The sequence below is a fragment of the Anopheles coluzzii genome, chromosome 2, assembly GCF_943734685.1.
Source record: "Anopheles coluzzii chromosome 2, AcolN3, whole genome shotgun sequence".
NCBI classification, from domain to species: Eukaryota; Metazoa; Arthropoda; class Insecta; order Diptera; family Culicidae; genus Anopheles; species Anopheles coluzzii.
In genome coordinates, this window is record NC_064670.1 from 25,335,568 (window position 1) to 25,356,020 (window position 20,453).

At 50.3% G+C, this 20,453-nt stretch overlaps 2 protein-coding genes across 2 annotated transcripts in view; one reads left to right on the plus strand and one right to left on the minus strand.

Moving 5' to 3' along the window:
• Window positions 1–391: 391 nt before the first annotated feature.
• LOC120948899 (ATP-binding cassette sub-family F member 2) lies at window positions 392–3,687 on the minus strand. Its single transcript, XM_040365749.2, has 3 exons — window positions 3,568–3,687; window positions 2,965–3,108; window positions 392–2,882 (listed from the first exon to the last, which is right to left on the minus strand). Exons 2-3 carry the CDS (start codon window positions 3,083–3,085, stop codon window positions 1,162–1,164), a joined length of 1,842 nt encoding a protein of 613 aa, XP_040221683.1. The 5' UTR covers window positions 3,086–3,108; window positions 3,568–3,687; the 3' UTR covers window positions 392–1,161.
• A 604-nt stretch (window positions 3,688–4,291) lies between these two features.
• The window catches only part of LOC120947869 (ras-associated and pleckstrin homology domains-containing protein 1), a 55,198-nt gene continuing 39,036 nt past the window's right edge, over window positions 4,292–20,453 (plus strand). Inside the window, exon 1 of the mRNA XM_040363668.2 lies at window positions 4,292–5,862. The gene's annotated coding sequence lies outside the window, so the exon portion shown is untranslated. The remainder of the gene's footprint in view (window positions 5,863–20,453) is intronic.

The following is a 20,453-nucleotide window of genomic DNA, read 5'->3' on the forward strand; positions in this document are numbered from 1 at the left end:
ATCGACGTACTCTTTTGTGAGCAGGCCAACAAGAGAGAGAGAGGGAATAGTCGTCTTCTGTTCTACACATATGGGAGCACGGTCCATTCGGGGCTTGAACCCGTGACGAGCATGTTGTGATTAAGTCGTACGAGTTGACGGCTGTACCACGGGACCGCACTCTTACTTCTCAATTATTAAAGCAACTGATCTTGGATTTACAAACAAAATAAAACACACACTGTTTTGCTTTTTTCCGTATCCTTTTTCATGGAAATAAAAATAGACCACCAAAGGACGTGGAGCGTAAGAGGGTGTGTAAATTGGGAAAGGGATAAGCGTGTAACTAGAACACCGATAGGAGAGAAGAGAAGAGAGAAAGACCCTGTTCTGATGAAGAAGGAAAGAGAAACATGTTTGGATACAATTTATTGCCTTTCTAGACGAATTTTCTTTTGTTTTATGCATACTTATAATGTTGGTGTGTGTATAAGATAGTTTAAAAAATATAAACCACAGTAGAGCAATACATAGTTGAATAAATTACCAATTACGTACGTGTCCGTACTTTCCGTCCTGATCTTGTGGCGTTTTTTTTGCTGACACACACACACACGCGATCACGCATGCTGTCGCGGGCGTTGAGCGGCGTTTTTGCTGCGCATCGCTGAGTCATTTTAGGAGGGTGGTGTTGGGTGGCTTTAACAATTGCTATGTGTTTTGCATGTTTGAAGTGATCTTGAGCGATTGGACTAACTGCGCTTGTTGTGGTTGTGGTGTTCGGTTTTTTGTTGTTATAAATTGTTGCTAAAATTTTATTGAATTCGTGTTTTCTTTTCCGTAAGCATTGCGGTGCTGCTTCTGCTGCCTGCATTTAATTGGTTTGGTACTAATTAGTGGGTGTTACTGTCCATTTGCTTTCCCTAACTGTTGAAGCGGTTTGTGGAGTGTGATCGATGAGGCAAGGAAGAGGGAAACGAGATGTTGATTCGAAAAATAAGGAGCGAGAGAGAATGCCATTTAAAGGAAAGAAGGATAAACTTTTCCCACGCCCGCGTTTAGTTTGTTTTGTTTTGGAGCAATCTTTGGAATTGACCCCACGGCAGATGAAGCGAAATAAGGAGATGAGAGTTAAACCCCCGACCGGAACGAAGGGGCGGGACAAACAACAGACACAGCCGCTCACTTGCCGCCAGCGGTGCCGCTGGACGCAATCCGTGCCTCCTTGGCAATGTTCTTCTTGAGATGCTCCTTGTAGTCGAGAATGCCACCGTTCCACTTGGTGACCGTGCCCTTCTCGCACACCCAGATCTCCTCCGCCACCTGGTTGATCAGCCGGAAGTCGTGGCTGACCAGCACCAGCCCACCCTCGAAGTCGTTGATGGCTTCCGCTAAGGCATCGATCGTCTCCATGTCCAAGTGATTGGTCGGTTCGTCCAGCAGCAGCAGGTGCGGCTTTTTCCATGCCAGGTACGCGAACACGACGCGGCACCGCTGCCCGTCGGACAGCTGGCGGATCGGACAGACCTGCTGCCGCCCGGTCAGCCCGTATCGGCCAACAATCTTGCGCATCTCCTCCCGCTCCACCACCTCCGGGAAGTTTTTCAGCATGTAGTCGAGCGGGCTGGCGTCCATGTCGAGCAGCTCGTGCAGATGCTGATGGTACCGGGCGATGCGCAGATGCGAGTTCTTGCGGATCATGCCGGACGTCGGCACCAGATCACCGTACAGCAGCTTCAGCAGCGTACTCTTGCCCGCGCCGTTCGGGCCGACCAGCGCCAGCCGCGTGTCCAGATCGATGCCAAACTCGAGGTTCTTGTAGATGTACGGCGTCTTGTCGTTGTACCGGAAGCTCACGTTCTGCACCATGATCACCGGCGGCGGGATCGTGCCGCAGGACGGGAAGCAGAAGTTGAGCTGCTTCTCGTCCACCGCCTTCTCGGTCAGCCCCTGGGCCACCATCTTGGCGAGCGTCTTCTCCTTCGACTGGGCCTGGCGGGCCAGCTTGGCCGAACCGTGACCGAACCGGGCGATGTAGTTCTTCATGTGTGCGATCTGGTCCTGCTCCCAGTTGTACTGCTTCATCTGGTTCTCCAGCAGCTCGAGCCGGGTCTTGACAAACTGCTCGTAGTTACCGGTGTAGTACTTGAGCCGCTTCTGCGTCATGTGGATGATGTTCGTGCAGACGCCGTTCAGGAAGTCCTGCGAGTGCGAGATGATCACCAGAATGCGCTTGTACGTCTTCAGCTCCTCCTCCAACCACACGCACGCGTCCAGATCGAGATGGTTGGTCGGTTCGTCCAGCAGCAGCAGATGCGGCTTCACGAACAGTGCCCTCGCGAGCGCAATGCGCATACGCCAGCCGCCGGAAAAGTCCTTCGCCGCCTTCTGCTGCATGTCCTTGTCGAAGCCCAGACCGTGCAGGATGCGGGACGCCTTCGCCTCCGCCTGGTCGGCCGACATCTCGTCCAGCCGGTCGTAGATGTCCATCAGCTGCTCCTGCGCTTCGTCGTCCTCCTGCTCGACCAGCGCGTCCGCCATCTTCTCCAGCTTGATGCGCTCCTCGTCCACCTCCATCACGCACTGGATGGCGCTCTTCGAGCTGGCCGGAATTTCGCGCGTCAGGTGAAAGATGTCGATGTGGTCCGGGATCGGCACTTCGCGATTGCCAAGCACGGACAGCAGCGACGACTTGCCGCAACCGTTCGCCCCGAGCAGACCGTACCGTCGGCCGCAGTTCAGCTCGAGCATCGTATCCTGCAGCATCTCGCTGCCGAAGAAGGTGATCGAGAAGTTGGAGAACTTGATGTCACGCGACCGGGGATGCACCGCCAACGAGCCGGTGCAGGCACGGGCCTCCGCATTGATCCGTGCCTCCTCGTCCAGCTTCGCGCACAGTGCCTCTGCGACAAAATAGCGACGAGTGAGGGCGTTAAATGTAATTTCAGGCAAAATTTGTAATTTCAAAGCAAACTAAATCCTTACCCTCCTCAGTCATATCGGCCGTGACAACGTCACCGTTGGTGCCGTTCGCTTTCTTGTCATCCTTCTTCGTGACCGGGATGCTTTTCTTGTTGCGGCCCTTTTGCTTCTTGTCCGGTGCCATTGTGTTGTACGGGTGGGTTAAAACTGGGACGGAAGAAAGGTAATAGAAACATAAGCGATCATCACACACACACACGGACACACATCCGCGAACATGGAATTCCGACGGATAAAAGTGGGTTAAACGCTTTCGAGGGCGATCAAGTGTAACGGAGCAAGAATTATTAGTTCAACAGCACACGCGTTTCGTGGCACATCACTATCACTACCAGGATCGATCGAACGGGGGAAGTGTCAGGAAGGGATTCTTTTTTTTGCGCTGCTATACATTTCACAATTTTTAATCACATCACGATTGCGAACCGTGCAAATTGCTTCCGCATTTGTAGTACAGCACAGCACAAAGCGATCCCGTCTGAGGGGACTTTGCTCCACCCAGCAATATGCAGCGCCGAACAGCGCGAATTACACTTCCCACGGCTGGCAGATGCACCACGGAACGGTGATTGATGGATTGATACAACTTTGGGAAACGATTTCTACCTGAAAATTAGCTTTTTAACACTCGTTTATAATTTTCGGCCTGCACAACACTTGACAATTGCGAAAGAGGGATTTTTTTTCTGCGCGCGGCGGCATCAAAAAAACACATGTTTTTTGACAGCTGCATTCGGGCAGCGCCGCACGGTGGGAGCGGTTCTGTCGCGCAGTGTTTGACAGATTGTGGAAAGGACGGCTAGCAAAATGGGTTTGCAAAGCAAATGTTTATTCTTTCGCTAATTATAGTTTGTTTAAAGAACGACAAAATACATTATAACATTATTAGGGGAGTTTAGTTTGCAAATAAAAAAAAGTTTGCATGCGATTGCAATCTGCAAAGCACTGTGGTACACGCAAATCAAACACGAACCGATTGCAGGGGTACTCAACACAACTAGGAGCTCGATTGGTGGTCCTGTGTTGATTTGGTCGAGCGATGTTGAACGAAAAATTACAGATATTTTTCATTTAACATTTACAATAAGCATCTATTTAAACTAATCATAAACATTGAAACTATAAAATTTTACATACATATACATCATCCAGCTTCATGGTACAGCTCTCACAGGAGGGGGCTTGTCTATTTGTTTGGAGCATGATGGAGCATACGAGCGAGCAGCCACCACCACCACCAGCATGCTTTCTCTCTTTCGCGCGCGCACACACACCGCAAACCGTGCCGTGCAGAAGAGCTTCGGCTTCGCAGCGTCGGCGGTGTCGGCTTCTCTGCAGGGCAGCCGCTCTCTCGCAGCATACTCGCTGCCAACGCTTTCCAGTGTGCGGACGTGCGTGCGCTTTGCTCTCGAGTGTGTGGCTTTTTGGTACGGTGGTAGTCGGAAAAGCAAGCGGGCGAGACATACACCTCGTTTAGGACGAAACGTTTTTCCAGCAGTTTTCAGCGCGCGCCTCCATCCAAAGTTTCCGGGGCGAGCGGTAGACAGCGCGGCACGCAAATTGTGTGTGTGTGTTGACAAAAGGTGTGCTAAACATTCTTGTGAACTGGAGCGCTTTTGAGCTATCCTGGGGAAAAGTGCGCGATAGTGTAGTAGACACCGAAAAACTCAACACATTCCTTCAGTGCCCGACCAACCCGTGCAGGACCAGCAGAACCAGGCGGGGTTGTGGAGTTGTTTCCCGTCCTTTGCACAGAACAAGAAACAGTGTTCATGCTACACCGTGCCTAGCCGTGGAAGGTGCAAGAAAGAAAAAACAACCACCACCACCCCAAACACAACGCACCGTAAAGCGCAAGCCAATCGCGGGGAAGTGTGGGCGCGCGCGAGAGAGTGCAGTTTCCGATTGCAGATTTCCTCGTTTGGCAAACACGAATGAGCGGAAATACTGGCAACAAATGTAAAACCATTCCATTGTGCTATTAGCTCGGTCGGTGTGTGTGTGTGACCGTCGCGTTGGTGTTGAATTTAGAGATGTCTTCTTTGCACTTCCACCGGCAGTTCCCGTAAGGCATCCAGCAAACCCCCTCGTTCGTTCACATGACATCACCAATGCCGTCAACGGAAGCTATGGAGTGCTGACCGTCGCCTACTGCACAGCCCCACACACCTCGAGCCCTGCTTGGATGGTGCAAGCTCCACGGCAAGTGTATTGTGTAGTAAGCAGCGCGCGAAGAACCACCGTCACCAAAGCAAGGTGAAGAAACCGCCGCGATAACGCGGTAGTCCCCGGGGGCTGTTGTGTTGTCAAAATAGTATTCCCGTGTTCCCGTGTGCTTGTGTGTGTGTGTATGTGGTTTGTGCCGGAATTTACCGGGCATTTCGCGCGACGCATAATGATAAGAGGCACGCGTGAGGGTGAGCATTGTTCTGGTGCTTCCTCAACATTTATCTCGTTCGGCTTTGTGCGGCGGCGGTAGTATTCTCCCCCTTATTCCTGGACTGTGCATCATGATCTTCCCATCCTGCAGTGTTTCGTAGTGCACTCGTAGTGTGAAGTGTGTGTGTGTGTGTGGTCCTGTTCCTGTGTGCGTGTTTGTGTGTGGTGTTCGCCGCATCCTTCGTAGTGGTGTGGTGTAATAGAAAAGCGAGCGCGCCTCTAGGGCCCTCTAGGATAGAGAGAATTCAATATCGATTGCTGGCGGGTTCATGTGCACAAGTGGTCTGCCCACCCTGTACCGCCGTTAGGTGCAGTTTGCAGAGGTTTGGAAGAGGTTGTGATATTGCCATTTGGGAAAGTGGGCCGGTTTTTTGTGTGTTCATTGGTCCGGTTCCGGATTCGTTCGTGTAGTTAGCTGGTCCTCCAGCGGTGGGGCTACAGACTTCTGGCAGTACTTTTGTGGTAAGTCCATTTTGAAAACAATAATTTGGAGTTACCTAGCTCTTCTTTCTTTATGCTCTCTTTAGTTGTGTGCGTGTGTGTGTGTGTGTGTGTGTGGGCATCGTGGGTCGATCCCCCTCCTCCCTACCCTCCCCCCCACAAGGGTGCACTATATGCAGCGGGTTGTGCATCGTGCACCACGACCACGCTGGTACCATATGGCTGCACCACGACCACACGGTTTCTGCTGCACAGCACAGGATCACCCCCGGGGCCGTGGCGCGTGTGGGCCGATTAATGGGAGGAAGTGGGCCGATTGTGGCACCGCCCAGCGGGGCAGCGGGGTGAATGAATAATTGTCCGAACCCGAGATGAGTAGGTGTGAAAGCGCCCGGGGAGAAAGGAATCGAACGTGTGTATGGTGGTGGGCTTGCTGCTGCTGTTAGGAAGAGGCTGCTGGCCTGGCCTTAAAACGCCAATCGACACTGCGATCGACAACGCGTTCTGGTTTGAAAGAAGCGACACACACACACCCGGATCGAACGAGGTGAGTTCGAAAGGTGTAACTGCATCCGACTGCAACCGTGATGATCGCTAACAGGCCCAGTGCACGCGTCCCACACACACACACACACACACACACACACACGACACGACTCTTCGGGAGGTCGAAAGAAAGGATCCACTAAAAGAGGCACCACGGGGATCCTCACACCGCTTAAACGCGCCAAAGACGCTGAGCATTGGAGTCGAGGAAATCTTATCTTGCAGCCATGCAAGAGCGGACTGTCGAAGCCACCGGCGGGGCGCATCCGATGAGCGAAAGGAGGAACCATTTCGGTGTCGAAAGTGATGGGTCTTTAATGAAATTATCAACTTCATGTTAGTGCCAGGCTCGCCAGCCAGGCGGGAAGGTATTTTGATTGAAAAAAAAAATTTTTATTGACTACGCTTATGCGAGCGCACGATCGTCAATGCACCTTCTTCTCTGTCTCTCTCTCTTTTGATCGATGCTTCCCATCATCCCTGGAGGGTCGCGAACGGATTCCAAAATGTTGTGTTTAGGAATGAATTTTTCATGAGATCAGTAAACAATTTTATCACCCTTTTGCTGCCGCTGCAACCAGGGGCAGTTGAGGTCATTATCGGGAGAGGAGGAAGATCGAGAGATCTCAATTTTAAAGATGTTGGTCGTAAAGATGTAACATACTTAACTTCCTAAAGACTCCAAATTGCTTACTCGTTGAGTTAATGAGTGGGAGCCTTTGGTGTCTAGATGGAAAGTCCCAGTTTGAGTGCATTCACGTCCGATTCCGTTGGAGCTCGGGTCTACGAAGTTAGCGCAAAGCAATTCCTTATCAGCGGAATGAATCACCGTGGAATGCAAATATGGTTTGCTCTAAGTCACACAAATGGTGCTGCAAAGCCAATGACGCATTTCCAAAACCTGGTATTAACTAAGTACAGTCAACTCCCTCTTATCCGCAATCCAATGGGACTAGCGGAGTGAAGTAGAGGTTTGCACATTGCAGAGATTGAAATGTTCTTACGAGCTTTAAGAACATTGAAGAATCAATAATGTGCTGAAAACGTTGCTTGAACATATGCTACAGAACATAATTCATAATGTTTGCAGACATAATTCTAACAAGTTTTGTAATCTTTTATTTTTTGCATCCTGGTTATACCTTTAGTTTTCAGACATAATTCTAACAAGTTTTGTAATCTTTTATTTTTTGCATCCAAGACCAGAAAAGAAGATAGAACAAAACGTGTCCTTAGATGGTCTGACAATAAGCAGAGAACTGCATTTGAAAGTCTCTTCAAATTTGAGATGTCTGGTATTGGCGGACATGTACTGTATACGAGGAATCTACCGGATAAGAGAGATAACAATGTGTTGGAATTAATAATCGTACCTAGTAAAAAACGTACTATTAATAATGTTCACATTAGAATGGTTTTACGAATTAGAGAAAGAAAGAGAGTTCACTATTAAGAACTATCAAATATATATCATGCTCTACCGAAGCCACAACAACGAAAGCTGAAGAAGCTAACAGCATGGCCCAAAACCTCGTTCTACTCCCGCACGTCACCGAGCTGATATACCTACCCCGGTCGTCCCGAGCGGTTGCCTCCGGTTGTTTGTTTTAGTTCCAACCCAGAACCCATTGCTCGACCGCTTATCACACTGAAAGCCCGCTGCGGTGACTTCGGCTCGTTATAGTCGCACTGATAGTTCACAGCAGCTCCCCAGCTGTTTTGTATAAACCCCTTGCAGCGGGGCTGCAAGTTTACGACGATAGGGAAGTGGAGGAGTTTACTTTTGCTACCATTAAAAGCAAAAATGCTGCCACCGGTCATAAAGCGGGAAGCTAAGAAAAATGTAACTTAATGTATCACACGTTCCATCCAAGGGTGGCGAAGGGAGGTTAGCAACGTTCTCAGGGAGTGCGGAAATTTACAAAACTATTCTGCCCGGGTGGTCTGATGACCACGTACGTGCAGGAGGAGGTTGGGTTGTGTTGTTGGTTGCTGTAGTTGTTTGCAAACATGTTCTTATCGTGTGCGCAGTGTTAGAAGAAGTAAGAGATGATCCAAGGTTACTCGCTGCTACCTCAGTTTCGATGTCGCCTCTTGACCTCTGGAGCGTTGGATAATGGAGTATCGATGCCACAGCCGGTTTTTGTATCTGGAAACTCCGAATCAAACACTTCGATTAACACATCAATATGATCGCTTTATCGATCGATCGGTTATCTATTCCCCTCCCAAAACCTTGGGAGCTGGACGACTCTCCACACAAACACGGCTCCGAAAGACCCTACCAAACACGTTTTCGGCTGTCCGGTTTCCTATGCCAGAGGCGGCAGGGTACAGTGGGCTTTGCTCTGTCGTCTTTAGATAGCTTAAAATCGGAGCACCGTATTTTCGGGGCACAGTGTTAGAGGGCCGCTCCTGATCGCTTGGAAGCAGCAAAGACAGCGAGTCACGCTGCATTCCGGTTTTTGGTGTTTTTGTTCGGAAGACTCCGGACTCCGTCGGCAGCGGCTACGTCGGCGATTGATCAATCGCTCTAGGGCAGGTGATTGGCGAATTGTGTTGCTAGCTTGTGTAGGGCTCACGCTACCACTGCTGGTTTTGGCCTTTTTGCTTCGCCAGCGTACATGAAGAATCACTTTGCTTTGGAAACAACATCTGCATGGATTAGCATTCCACCCGTGTACTGCTGCTGCCCTGCTGCTTGCCCGTTGTGCCCGGGACGGATCGTTTGGTAAGGTGACAGCCACACACCGGGCAAACTTCCTACCGCCGGCAGTGATCCTGTCAGCGAGATGTGCAATATTTGTGCAGTTTTTAGGCCACGGCGGTGAAATTGATTACCATATGGATGTAGCGCTTTTCTACCTCATTTACATTTACCGCCAGCAGGACGCCGGCGTCGCCGCTGCCGATGCTTCTCGGCGTTTGGTCTAGCGTGCGCGCGGGCTTTGCATTAAACACACTTCATGCCTTCCATCCCTCCGACACAAGCGACGAGTACAACGCGAGATCGTGCGCTACATGCGCCGTGGCAAAGCGGCCAGCATAATCCCTTACGTGTAAGTGAACCGAATCCATGCTCACGACATCTTTGCTGGTCGTGAAGGGGAGGGGGGGGGGGAGGGGGAAGGGACCCATCGGGTAGGTGTCGCATAGAGTGCTTGCCGCCTCGCTAACTCCCAAGTGCCTAGCTTCACCCCCGTCCGGTTAGTAACTAGCCCTTTCCGGCCGATCGATCGTAACGAACCTCCTCTCATTTTCCTAAGGACCGTTTGTCTACCCGCAAGATCTCCCTTTCGTGAAGGCAGAGCCCAGCATTTCGTTGGCATGGCTTAACCCCTCGCCAGCGCCACTTGGAAGCTTCCAGCGCACGTTCGAAAGCATTGCGCAAAGGCGCGAGCCTTGCGAAGCCGTACAGTGTGCCTCGCACCGTTTGCTAATCAGTTATTTCACTGTTTTTTTTTGTAATATAGTTGTCCCTTTACTTTTTACGTCCCCGACGGTTGGTCTCGATGAATGTCATGCATAAAGAAATAAAACATGTACAACCAGCAAAGGCACGCAATAAACTAATCAACCAAACGGTGGTGACAAAACACGTGCCCCCCGTGCCGATGGGTCCGATCGCGTTCGATAAGCAGCACCCCACGCGCGGAACGGACGAATCGCTTCGTAGCGCCACATTTGGCAAAGGCCATTAGCGAGAACAAGCGAATTTGTGCTACACAAAACACTGCTTGGCAAATTAACGTTTTTCGATAAGAGTAGCAGGTAGTGTAGCGAGGGGACTGTAGAGTAGAATGGCAATAATTCTGAAGCGAATTTGTATCGTTTGGTGGAACAAACTGGTAACATGGAGAGCAACATTTGGACATGCTTTGTTGTGAATTCAATTTCAATTGATGCTTTGCAGAACAAGATTTTGTTAAAGCGATCAGAAGCTATTGATTTTAAACGATGTTATATGCATTTTCAGAGAGAATAGGACAAAAGCGTGACACATTACGCATGCGATTGTCAAGCTGCGGCAGAAATAAGCCGCAACCATCTCCCATACAAGACTTGGATGCCACTCTCGGCAGCAATCAATTAGCATGCAGCGTGAAGCAATTCTGCCACCATATTGTTGTCGCCGCTCCATAATTTATTGTAGATCAAATGGCATGTCCTGTCGCACTTTATCTCTCTCTCTCTTTCTTTATCTGTTGTTACAACTCTGCCAAACGGTGCATGCATGCTAATTGTGTGACGCATACTGTGCTACGCCTATTGCTCGAACGGTGCCAATGTGTCGCGTACAGTGTGTGAAGCAGCAGCAGCAGCAGCAACAGCAGCAAGCAGTAAAAAAACCTACACTAAAGGAAAGGGATCGAGCTGATCAAGCGTTTGGCGCTGTTGCCTCTCTATTTCTCCTCCCTTCCACCCCTCACCACCGCTTTGCGTTACCAATCGATCGATTGAGATAGGAGAGCAGGGCGGCAGCAGGGTTTGCCGTCGAAGTTGCACGGTTGATTATTGTTATTGCTCATACGTTAGCATCCTACCTCCTAGTGGTGGGGAGTATGAGGGAAAGGGTTTGTTCTCCCCTTCATTCTCCACCTCATTGTGGCCCACTCGCGATCGGCAAAGTGCGAGCGAACTTCGTACCACGCTTCTCGCGTTCGCCAAAAACCAAAACATATATATATAAGATGCCGTGCCGTGCCGACCAGCGGGAGTGTCCCCACAGAGGGGCGCTTCAGGTGGGGTAGGACAACGCACCACCGTCCTGTGTCGTTAGCATTCGGTCACGGAAAGCGCACGAAATGAGCGTTGCCTCGTCGCACACAAACGAGCGCGCGGGCGCCCCGTTCCGTCGTTGAGATTATTTTATTACATGTCGCGACCACAAACCCCTCCTATCCACCCCCCTAAGCTCCCCCTTACAACAAGCCCGAGGGCAGCTACGAATCACGTCTGTGTGTGTGTGTGCTTGCGTATGGTTGTGTGATTTTGTTTCTTCCTAAAAGCTGCGCGAACACGCGCCTTCACGCTTTTGCGTATGTAGATGAGTGTGTCTTTTCGTACGGAAGAGGGGCAGAGGAGGGCGTTAATGGTGTGTAGGCCGTGTGTGTGTGTGTGTGTGTGCGTGTGGAAGCTGTAATATGGGCGGGTGAGGGGAGGGTTGGTTGCAAACTAAAAACGAAACATTAAAATAGGAGGCACCGGCCGAGAGAAAACGAGCCAACGAGTAAGAGTAGAGGACCCCCAAACGAAGGCCTCCCAAGCTCGATGAAGCGTGGAAGAGATGCTGGAGGGAGGAGCGGGAAGATGGGGAGTGGGCAAAGTGAACCCGGGGCACACACACACACGACGGGACGGGGAAAGATGAGATGGCAGAAGAAAGATGGTTCAATGGTCGATTCGTCTCTAAGTGCACCACACACACACACACACCCAAGCCATCCTACTCACCCTCTCGACCCCCCACCGGAGTCGCGGGAACCGGTCCGGCATAAGCAGGACAAAGCGGAAGACTTTTGTTTGACCGCGAGTGAAGTTGCGCGACTCTTTCTCTGCCACGGATCCAACATCGAAGCTACGAGGAGGCATATGAATGTTTGGCGTTCAATTTACGAACCGGCGGGGCCAATCGAAACAACAACAAAAAAGCGCGCATACACTGGAACAAAGCGACCCCTAGACGGGGTCCTCCCCCTAGGAAATGACGCGGGTCCATGGACATTTTCGGTGGTTCACTGGTTATATCATTCCCGGCTCATCATCAGTTCAATCAAATCGAAGCAAAACACGGAGCGTGCGCCCTTTGGGTTGGGCTTTGTTTTGCGTATAAAGAGCGTCCCACTGACCATTAAAGCTTTAAATAACGTCGCCTGTCATAAATAACACACCGAGCGGCGGCGGCGGCCGGGAAAACCGTATTGAAGATGGACAAAGATCACGATTTTTAAATTTGTATGCTTTTGCGAGAGACGAGCAACAATCGAACAACCAAACTGTGGCACCGACAACACCACCGATCCTTAGCGTCGATATCATCGATATCACAGTAACCGCAGCAAACAGACAGTTTACAATTTATGATGACAGAACAATAAAAGGTAGACGCGAGGAACGCAAAAGGAAGCGATAAAGGTGGGTGAAACCTGAACAAATGAACCTGCAAACAAATCGCGCCGGCAAATTAGCAAAAACACACCGCGAACACGGACGGAGGTGGGGGCAAAGAAACACGGCATAAAGAGCATGCAGAATAGAAGATAACAATAGAAAAAAAGAAAAAAAGGAAACAAATCTCCGCAACGAAGCTTAGAGAGCGAGAAAGGCAAGAGGAAAAGAAAACAAACAGAAACAGAAAACAAACAAGAGAAACAAAACAAGAAGACGAAAACATGAAATGAGACGAGAAAAGGAATCAAATAAAAATGTAAGCACTGCCTTTTGATGATGCTTAAAGTATGCGAAATCAAGATGATAACAATAACGATGCTAACAGTAACGGAGAAACGCAAACATAAAGAAGAAAGAAGAACAAACAAAAAATACACACAAAAAACTGGAGCAGCTTTCGAGTGGGTGAGGGGGAGCTCCATTCGGCCGGGATTTGGATGGATTTGGATAAATTTGTGAGCATGAATGAGCTCCCCTGTGTGTGTGTGTGTGTAAGGGTAGAAAGACAGAAAGCAACACAGAACGTGAGAAGGAGAAGAGAGACAAAAAAAAAAAACAAATAACGAATGAGAGTCACAAAAATTAGAAACCATGTCATGCAGATTACTCTTACCCCCCCACACATTAGAAAATGAATTGGAAGCGTGTGTGTGTGTCGGGATTAATTTTATCGCTCGTATATAGTTTCCCCAGCCGGGCCGCACCTCCACCTCCATGTTTGTGTTTGAGTGATGTTGCCGTTTACATCGAAACACGCTCTGTGTGTGTGATGTGTTGTCTTGGGTTTAACTCCAACTCGCCCCTCAAACGGGGTTGTTCGCAAACCGGACGGAAATGCACTCTATGGACTTTTCTTCGCTTTCCTTCCCGCTGCGGCACAGTTTGACGCTGCGTAATGTTTGTTATGGTTATGGGAGAAGATCCCGCGAGACGATCATCTGCCGCGAGTGTGTCAAATGTCGGCGTGGAGTGTATCTCCACCCCATTTCCACGAGCGTGCTCTTCATGCGCTCGCGCGCGCATGGGTTTGCACTCCCGGCTTTTGCGTACGCCTTGTCTGCTGCTTTGTTGGGCAGGAGGGACGGAGGTAGACGACGCACTTCTCGTTTAGATGCGTTCTGGAGGGAGAGAGGTGGAGGAGGAGGAGGAGGTGATGGGTCTGAGTCGCCCTTGTTCCGGGCAGAATTTGCTTGCCCAAGCGTAAATAACCCGCCCTACAGCGAGTGTGAAGCGAGAGACGCGTTGGAAAAGTTAAAAGGGCCACACGATCAATCGGTGTGCGTTAGGGGGAGAGGGGAGGGGGGGGGGGGTGTATGGCCGACGGGACAAAAACAGAACAACAACAACAACGACAACTGTGTGCCCCAAAATGCGATCGCGTTTCGATCGATTCGTGCCTGCATTTCTGGTGCATTTTTTCGGCTCTGCCTCGTCGGCGTGCGGGTCCGTCCAGGCAGGCAGGTGGGGGAAGGAAGGAGACGTACTGCTTCAGGGTGAGTTACGATCGTTGTTAGTTTACGATCGCTCGGGAATCACTTTCCGCGCTCCGTTTGGGTGTTTGGGGAGGGCGTTTGCTGCCTTTACCTCCATCCTGCTTCTCCGTTCGCTCCAAACCAAAAACTGGTGACGAAGACGACGAACCCCCCATTAATAGCACTCCCTCCCCACAGCCAAAAGCCGTCTCGCTGCCGGGGTTGCACGACATTTTTCGTGTTTATACGCGGGTTGCCCCGGGGGGGGGGGGGGGGGGGGGGAGCATTTGTCTTGTCGCTTTACGAGCATACGCTCGCGCGCCCGTAAATGCGTAGGTGCATCGGGACGCGAGGTCTGATCCGCTTAAAGCGAATCATTACAAACGACAAAGTTGCACTTTCGTTGTTTTGTGTGTGTGTGTGTGTGTGTGTGTGTTTTGCTCTGCTTCCTTCCGTTCCGATATTTTATGCGCTCGGGCGCAGCCAATAGCAGCCGTATTGATTGAAAGTGGAAAGAACTGGCACATCATTTATCGTATGATGAGATGCAGCACGCATACATCAGAAGGGGGGGCCATTAGAGATAGCGGCATTAAAGCGGACACGAACCACGGTAGCGTGCTGGCCGGGATTTGGCCCGTAAAAGATGTTGCTGTGTGTGGTACTGTGTGTTCGCTCGCACGGGACATCTATTGAACTGTCCAAACAGCACGATAATGCTCATCGATCTTGGGTATTGATTTCAGCAGAAGACGTTATAAGAGGTTTTGTTTATTTTTTGTTGTTGAGCCTTCCCCAGGGGTCACCATCCATTGAATTGGGCTGCTGGGAAGATATTCACTTCCAAACTCCAACTCCAACGTCAGTGCCCCGGTCAGCTTTTGAAGCAGTTTAGGGTTACCTTTCGACTGCTGCGACTGCATTGTTTTGGGACTGGAGAGTTTCTTGGGGAGGCGAGTGTGTGGCCTCTTATTACACACACTGCCGTGTGAGCAGACGCTTGGGAGGCACTATCGCATTTCAATGCTCCTCCGTACATCCATCAATCTTCGTTTGCGTGTTTGTGTGTTTGTGGGGATAGGGTACTTTTTGTGCCTTCTGGCCGGAGAGGATGGCCGATGTCATCCGATGCGCTACTGTTTCATGTACCACCAGCACCAAGCATGCATGTCGGAATGCAGCTCGTTGTGGTTAATGTACAACATGGATGGGACGTCACACTTAGCAGAGGGTGGTGGACGGTTTTGTGACGTTGGGTTGGAGCTTGGTGGTAGATTGTCCTTCTCAGTTCTATCATAACATTGAATTGATCACTGTTTTAGTGTGCGGGCTTTCAGATGACCCAATCTTGTTCGATGACTTCATCTATACTGTTCTTAGGTTTTGCAACAGCAATTGTACCATTATGCCTAAGTTCCAGAATACAAAACCTTCGGGACACAATGAACATCTGTTCCCTGGTAGATCTTTCCATTCCAACTTTCCCATCATCATCATCATACCCGAGGTGACGGAAAGACAACGACGAGACTTCACAAAATGTCACACCACCACCACCCCACCCGGGAATGCGCACATTCTTCCGTGGTGGGCAAAAATTGGAAAGGAGCGGAATCGGATATCGTCCGCGGGTCTCGGAAATGTAAACCTTCGCTGCAGGCGTAGTCGTGAAATTAGAATACATCGTGAACATACCGCTCCAGGGACCCCCGTCCGCCCGACAAAGTCACTGGAGAGAGCGTAGTGTTGCGGGGGATGGATGCCCTCTTAGAAAGGTGGTAAATGTCTCACTTGGGGATTTCGCTATCCCTTCACACAGAGAGATTCCAGCCACAAACATAACACTCACTTTTGAAGAAGCGTGTAGCGTTTGTTTTGGGGAACTACTGCTGAGCGAAAGGAACAAACTCCCTGGCCCCCCCCCCCCCCCCCCCCTTAGGGTGGGTGAGGTATTTCGTTCTGCTTGGGGGATATTTTTACAGCGTTTGTTTTCTGTGTTGCTCCATCCGCCATGCTGCTTGCTGTTCCATTTGTCTCCAAGACGTTCTGTGTCGCGAGATGAGTGGAACTAACGGGGAACACGTCGGGGCCGTTTTTGTAGCCGGGGGTAGGCAAAGTTAACGATTCTAGGCGGAACTCCGACTATCGATCGAAAACCTTCGGTGCGGACGATTGCATCGATGAGGCGTAGATGACGATGTTCAGACGATTTAACACCCATTTAAGGTTTTCTGTAGGCTTGTAATTGCTATGTGGCTTCTGTACTGTTGTAGTTGCAGACTGGAATTTCGAACAACAATTAACGATGCAATCGGACCCTCAATTAGCCTAAGAATCCGGGAAGGAGGTTGAAATTACAGCGCAGCAAGTAATTAGCCGCGCAATCGAGCCTGAATGCTTTTCGGTTTCTAATTTCTTCGAACGGGCGTAGCGGAGGCCACCGCTGGAGTAGCAGCGGGTAAGGGTAACATCTGCTTAGCATTATGCAAAGCATTCTTTTTGCAAACCATTTTGTAAACGGTGCGTAAAACCCAAAAAACAACTGCTCCGGGAAATACAGTTGATTTTGTTCTTGCATTGAGTTTCTTGCCGCTTCTTGTACTTTCCTATGGAATCCCGATGAATGCTTCGCACATGGCAGGTCATGCCGGCCTATTCGCTCCCATATGCCGTTAGTGTTCGCATTTCCTCGTAGAATTCGAACGGAATTGAAACATGATTCGAGCATTTAGCTCTTTTTTTTCAATTACAAGAGAAGGAGCTGGACTAATTGGGGAGGAAGGGAGCATTATGGGGCAAGCCCCTCGTACCGGCGTCCCGTCATTTAATCCTGCTTAAGCCGGTCATGTCAAAGTCAAACGTATGGCACTCTAAACCCACCGCTTGCCAGCCTGGAAAGTGAGCGTCAAGCCCAGACAGCAGTGAAAAGTCTATTCCTTGAAGGTTAATAAGCGAAAGTAGGAAATTAATAGCAAGCCACGCGATGGTGGTGGTGTGGAGCATGCGGGGTACATTCATTCCCCCGGTGCCATGCGGGACCATCTGATACACATCTGTTTTGGGTTTCTCTGTTGGGGATAGGGTTGACTGAGGGACCTCTCTGTCCGAGGAAATCTGTCGCTGGTGGGAACAAACAACGGGAGTGCAAGAAGGAGGTGGTTAGCAAAAAATAAAACCACACGATAAGTCCAATGTTAAGCCAAAGTTCAAACGTTGACAGTGTTTGAGTTTGGCGCAGTTGTAGAACCAACCCGCCTTTTGGTTTGGTGTAGGACCCGCGCGTTTGTGCTCATCACGCGACGTGATTAACGAGCACACTCGGGTGGCGTTCCGCAGCTTCCGTGGCGCGTTGTAAACGCACACAGACACGCTATAAATTGGCAACATCAGTGGGAGTCTGGGCGACTGTTGGCTGCTTCCACAAGCGCGCGCGCACGCCCCGTCAACAGATTATCGCGTGTTTTGATGTCGTTTGATTGAATCGCAGACGTTGCAAATATGCGTTCCGTGGCGGCGGCAGTGGCGACGCATTAGCAACATACACACCCGCATACACTTTTGTTAGCGCGCTGGAAGTGCTGGGAATATGGGGGATGAAGGCTTGATTGATGTGGGCATTGTTGCGGGGAGGGATCCCTTGGGAAACGGGGAGCATCATTGCACGCCGACTAATGGGAATGGGCTGTGGAATGCAGGCCGATTATCAGTGGAATGGGTAAAAGAATGGCAAGAATTGTGTGGCCGCTGCATTGTAATTAAATGCCATGAGACAGAGACAGAGAGAGAGAGAGCAAGAGAAAGAGGGAGCAGTCTTTTTTCCGCTTGTAGGAGGATTGATTCAGCATGGAAATGACTTTAAAGTATTTAATTACAACAAAGTTTGAAAACGATAGGAAACGACAGAAACGACACTACCCCACAAATTACAGAGCAATCGTGAGCGTAGATAATCCCGCCCTAATGCTTTGCCCGTTTCCTTCTAATCCGTTCTTATCCGGGATAAGTGAATTCCAGCACGTTTCCCACACACCCACTGACCCCACGGCGTCCATCGCGCAGCCGGGTGTGACCACAGTTTCCCAGGAAAGCAAAATTTCTGACTTTCTAGCATCGCCTCGTTAGCGACACGTTAGAGCGGCGCGCTGATGAAGTAATCCCTTTCACGGAGCCGTCCTTGGTGTGACATTTTCTGTCCATCATCGCTCCGGAACTACATAGCCTTTCCTTGCAGCATCATCTATCTAATGACGCGCTGCTCCCACCTGTGTAGAAATGACTTGCCCCTTTCGTTGCTAATGTTCTATCACCGCGTCAGTGAGGCAGCTTCTAACCGCCATTACCGCTGTCACTTACACTAGCTGCTGCTGTTCATTGACGTCGTTCAGCCACTCCGCTCTATTGTATCGTTGCTAATGGGACTTTACAAGGTCGGCTCTCTACGCGTGCGTGTGTGTGACTGTGTGTAGGTTCCAAAGGCTCCCATACGACCATCGACCATCGGAGGCTGACTAAGCGCTACCGAGTACACCACCAATGATGGCTTCATTTCACTGGTCCGCTCGTTACGATGCGATTCCATCCGTTAGATGGCGCCAGCCGCTGCCTCTGCTATTTCAGCACTCCAACTCCTCTCACTACGCTCTCTGTGGGTCGATCGTCGTGGTCACCAGGCCGCGGTCGGAAGCCGCTTTTGCGATTTGCATTTGTGTGCTATAATTTTTTTCCCTCCGTCGGTGGCGTAATGGAGCTCGGAGTGTGTCGAGCTGCGTGTGGGGCCGATGCCGCCGTGCGCCAGGCGCCAACCATAGCGACCCAGGGCTGCACCCGCGTTAGTAAGCACTCGCAGAAAGCGCGTGTACCGTGTGGTGTGCTCTCTTAAGTACACGCCGCACGTTCAACCTAGCGTGCGAGTTTGTGTGCCTGGCACCATATGCAAAAGTAAGCCGACGGCGCCAAGATCCCCACATATGGATCTGCTTAGTTCGTTGCTGCTGCAATTTGACGTTAGTTTGCGCTCGTAAATATTCCACTCGTACGGGGTAAGCAGTGCAAAAGGGTCTACAGTGACGCATGGTTTGTAAAGTGACAAGAGATGAACCATTTTTTGGTATGTGTGTGCACTCCAGTTCTGTGAAGCTTCTGCCATCGGGAGTTGCTTTCCTTCCGAGTCGGTGACAGTATGCTGAACCAGTGATCGCGTCCCTCTCCTTTGCTCTCTGTAGGAGATTAATGCTGCTGCCGTTTATGGATGCGTAATGTATGCGCCAGTGCCGGTGGTGGTTGGTCGCACAGTCGCCTTTATCAGGCCATGCAAGTTTGCATGATTATAAAACTTCAACATCTCCATTATCAGCGCACCGTTTTTGCAGTGGAAATTATTATCATCGCTTGTGCTTATGTGTCTCTACCACCCATCTTTTAACTCTCTCTCTCTCTCTCTCTGTCTTGCTCGTTGCTGGGTATTAGATAAAGCGCCATCGCAGCTCATGAATGCTACATCAAAGAAAACAGAGCCCAGTGGTGTATCGTATCCAAGGTTCTTCATAACACACTAACACACTGGCAGAGGGAGAGGGCTCCAACACCAAACCTTCGAGATAATGACATGCTATCCGATCGGCAGCCGATGATCATCAGTTTATTCAGTGCCCAGCGCTCCCCCGCCCGGAGTTCGTCGCTTGTCTCTTAGAAAGAAACCGTTTGGAAAATGCCCCCACGCGAAGATAATGTTCCGTTCCGCAGGCAGCCTCCAAATTATAGTTCGCCTTTTCATTACAGCTCTTTGCTATGCTGCCAGCTCGCCACCCCCCCAGCTGGGCCGTTTAACTAAACACAGCTATCGTGCAAGCAAAGAGCAGCCCCCACTACAAGCGACTTGGTGTGCCAGGCATGGGCATGTTACTCCGCGCTTGTTTGTGTGTGTGTGTGTGTGTGTGTGTGTGTGTGTGTGTGTGTGGGGCACTGTGTTATAGGTCATACTTGTGCTTTCATTGTTGTGCCTCAGGGCCATGTTCTCTCCGCAAGGCGCAAGGTTTTTGCCTCGTTCCACAAAACGACGCCACACACAAAACCGCACAGTGCACAGTGTCTCCCCCCAGCCGCTGTGTCTCTCTGGCTCTTGCTGGCTCTAATTGGGCCAAACTGTTTCTAGCGAAATGGGTTTCCAATTATTGATCTTCTCTTTTTTTGTGTTTTGCGCTGTCCACCTCACCCCACCCATCAGCCCATCAGCAACCAAGAGAACCTATTTTCTATGTCACAGTTGCGTTTAAAGTTTCATCGCCCGCGTGCTGTGTCCACCGCTCGAGGGGGCACTTTCCATATGGTCATGGAAAGGCGCGTGGGGATGTGCCTTTGGTGACACACGCGCATTTCCACCCCGACCACAAAGTAACCCAGTTTTCTCATACAAAGATGAGTTGA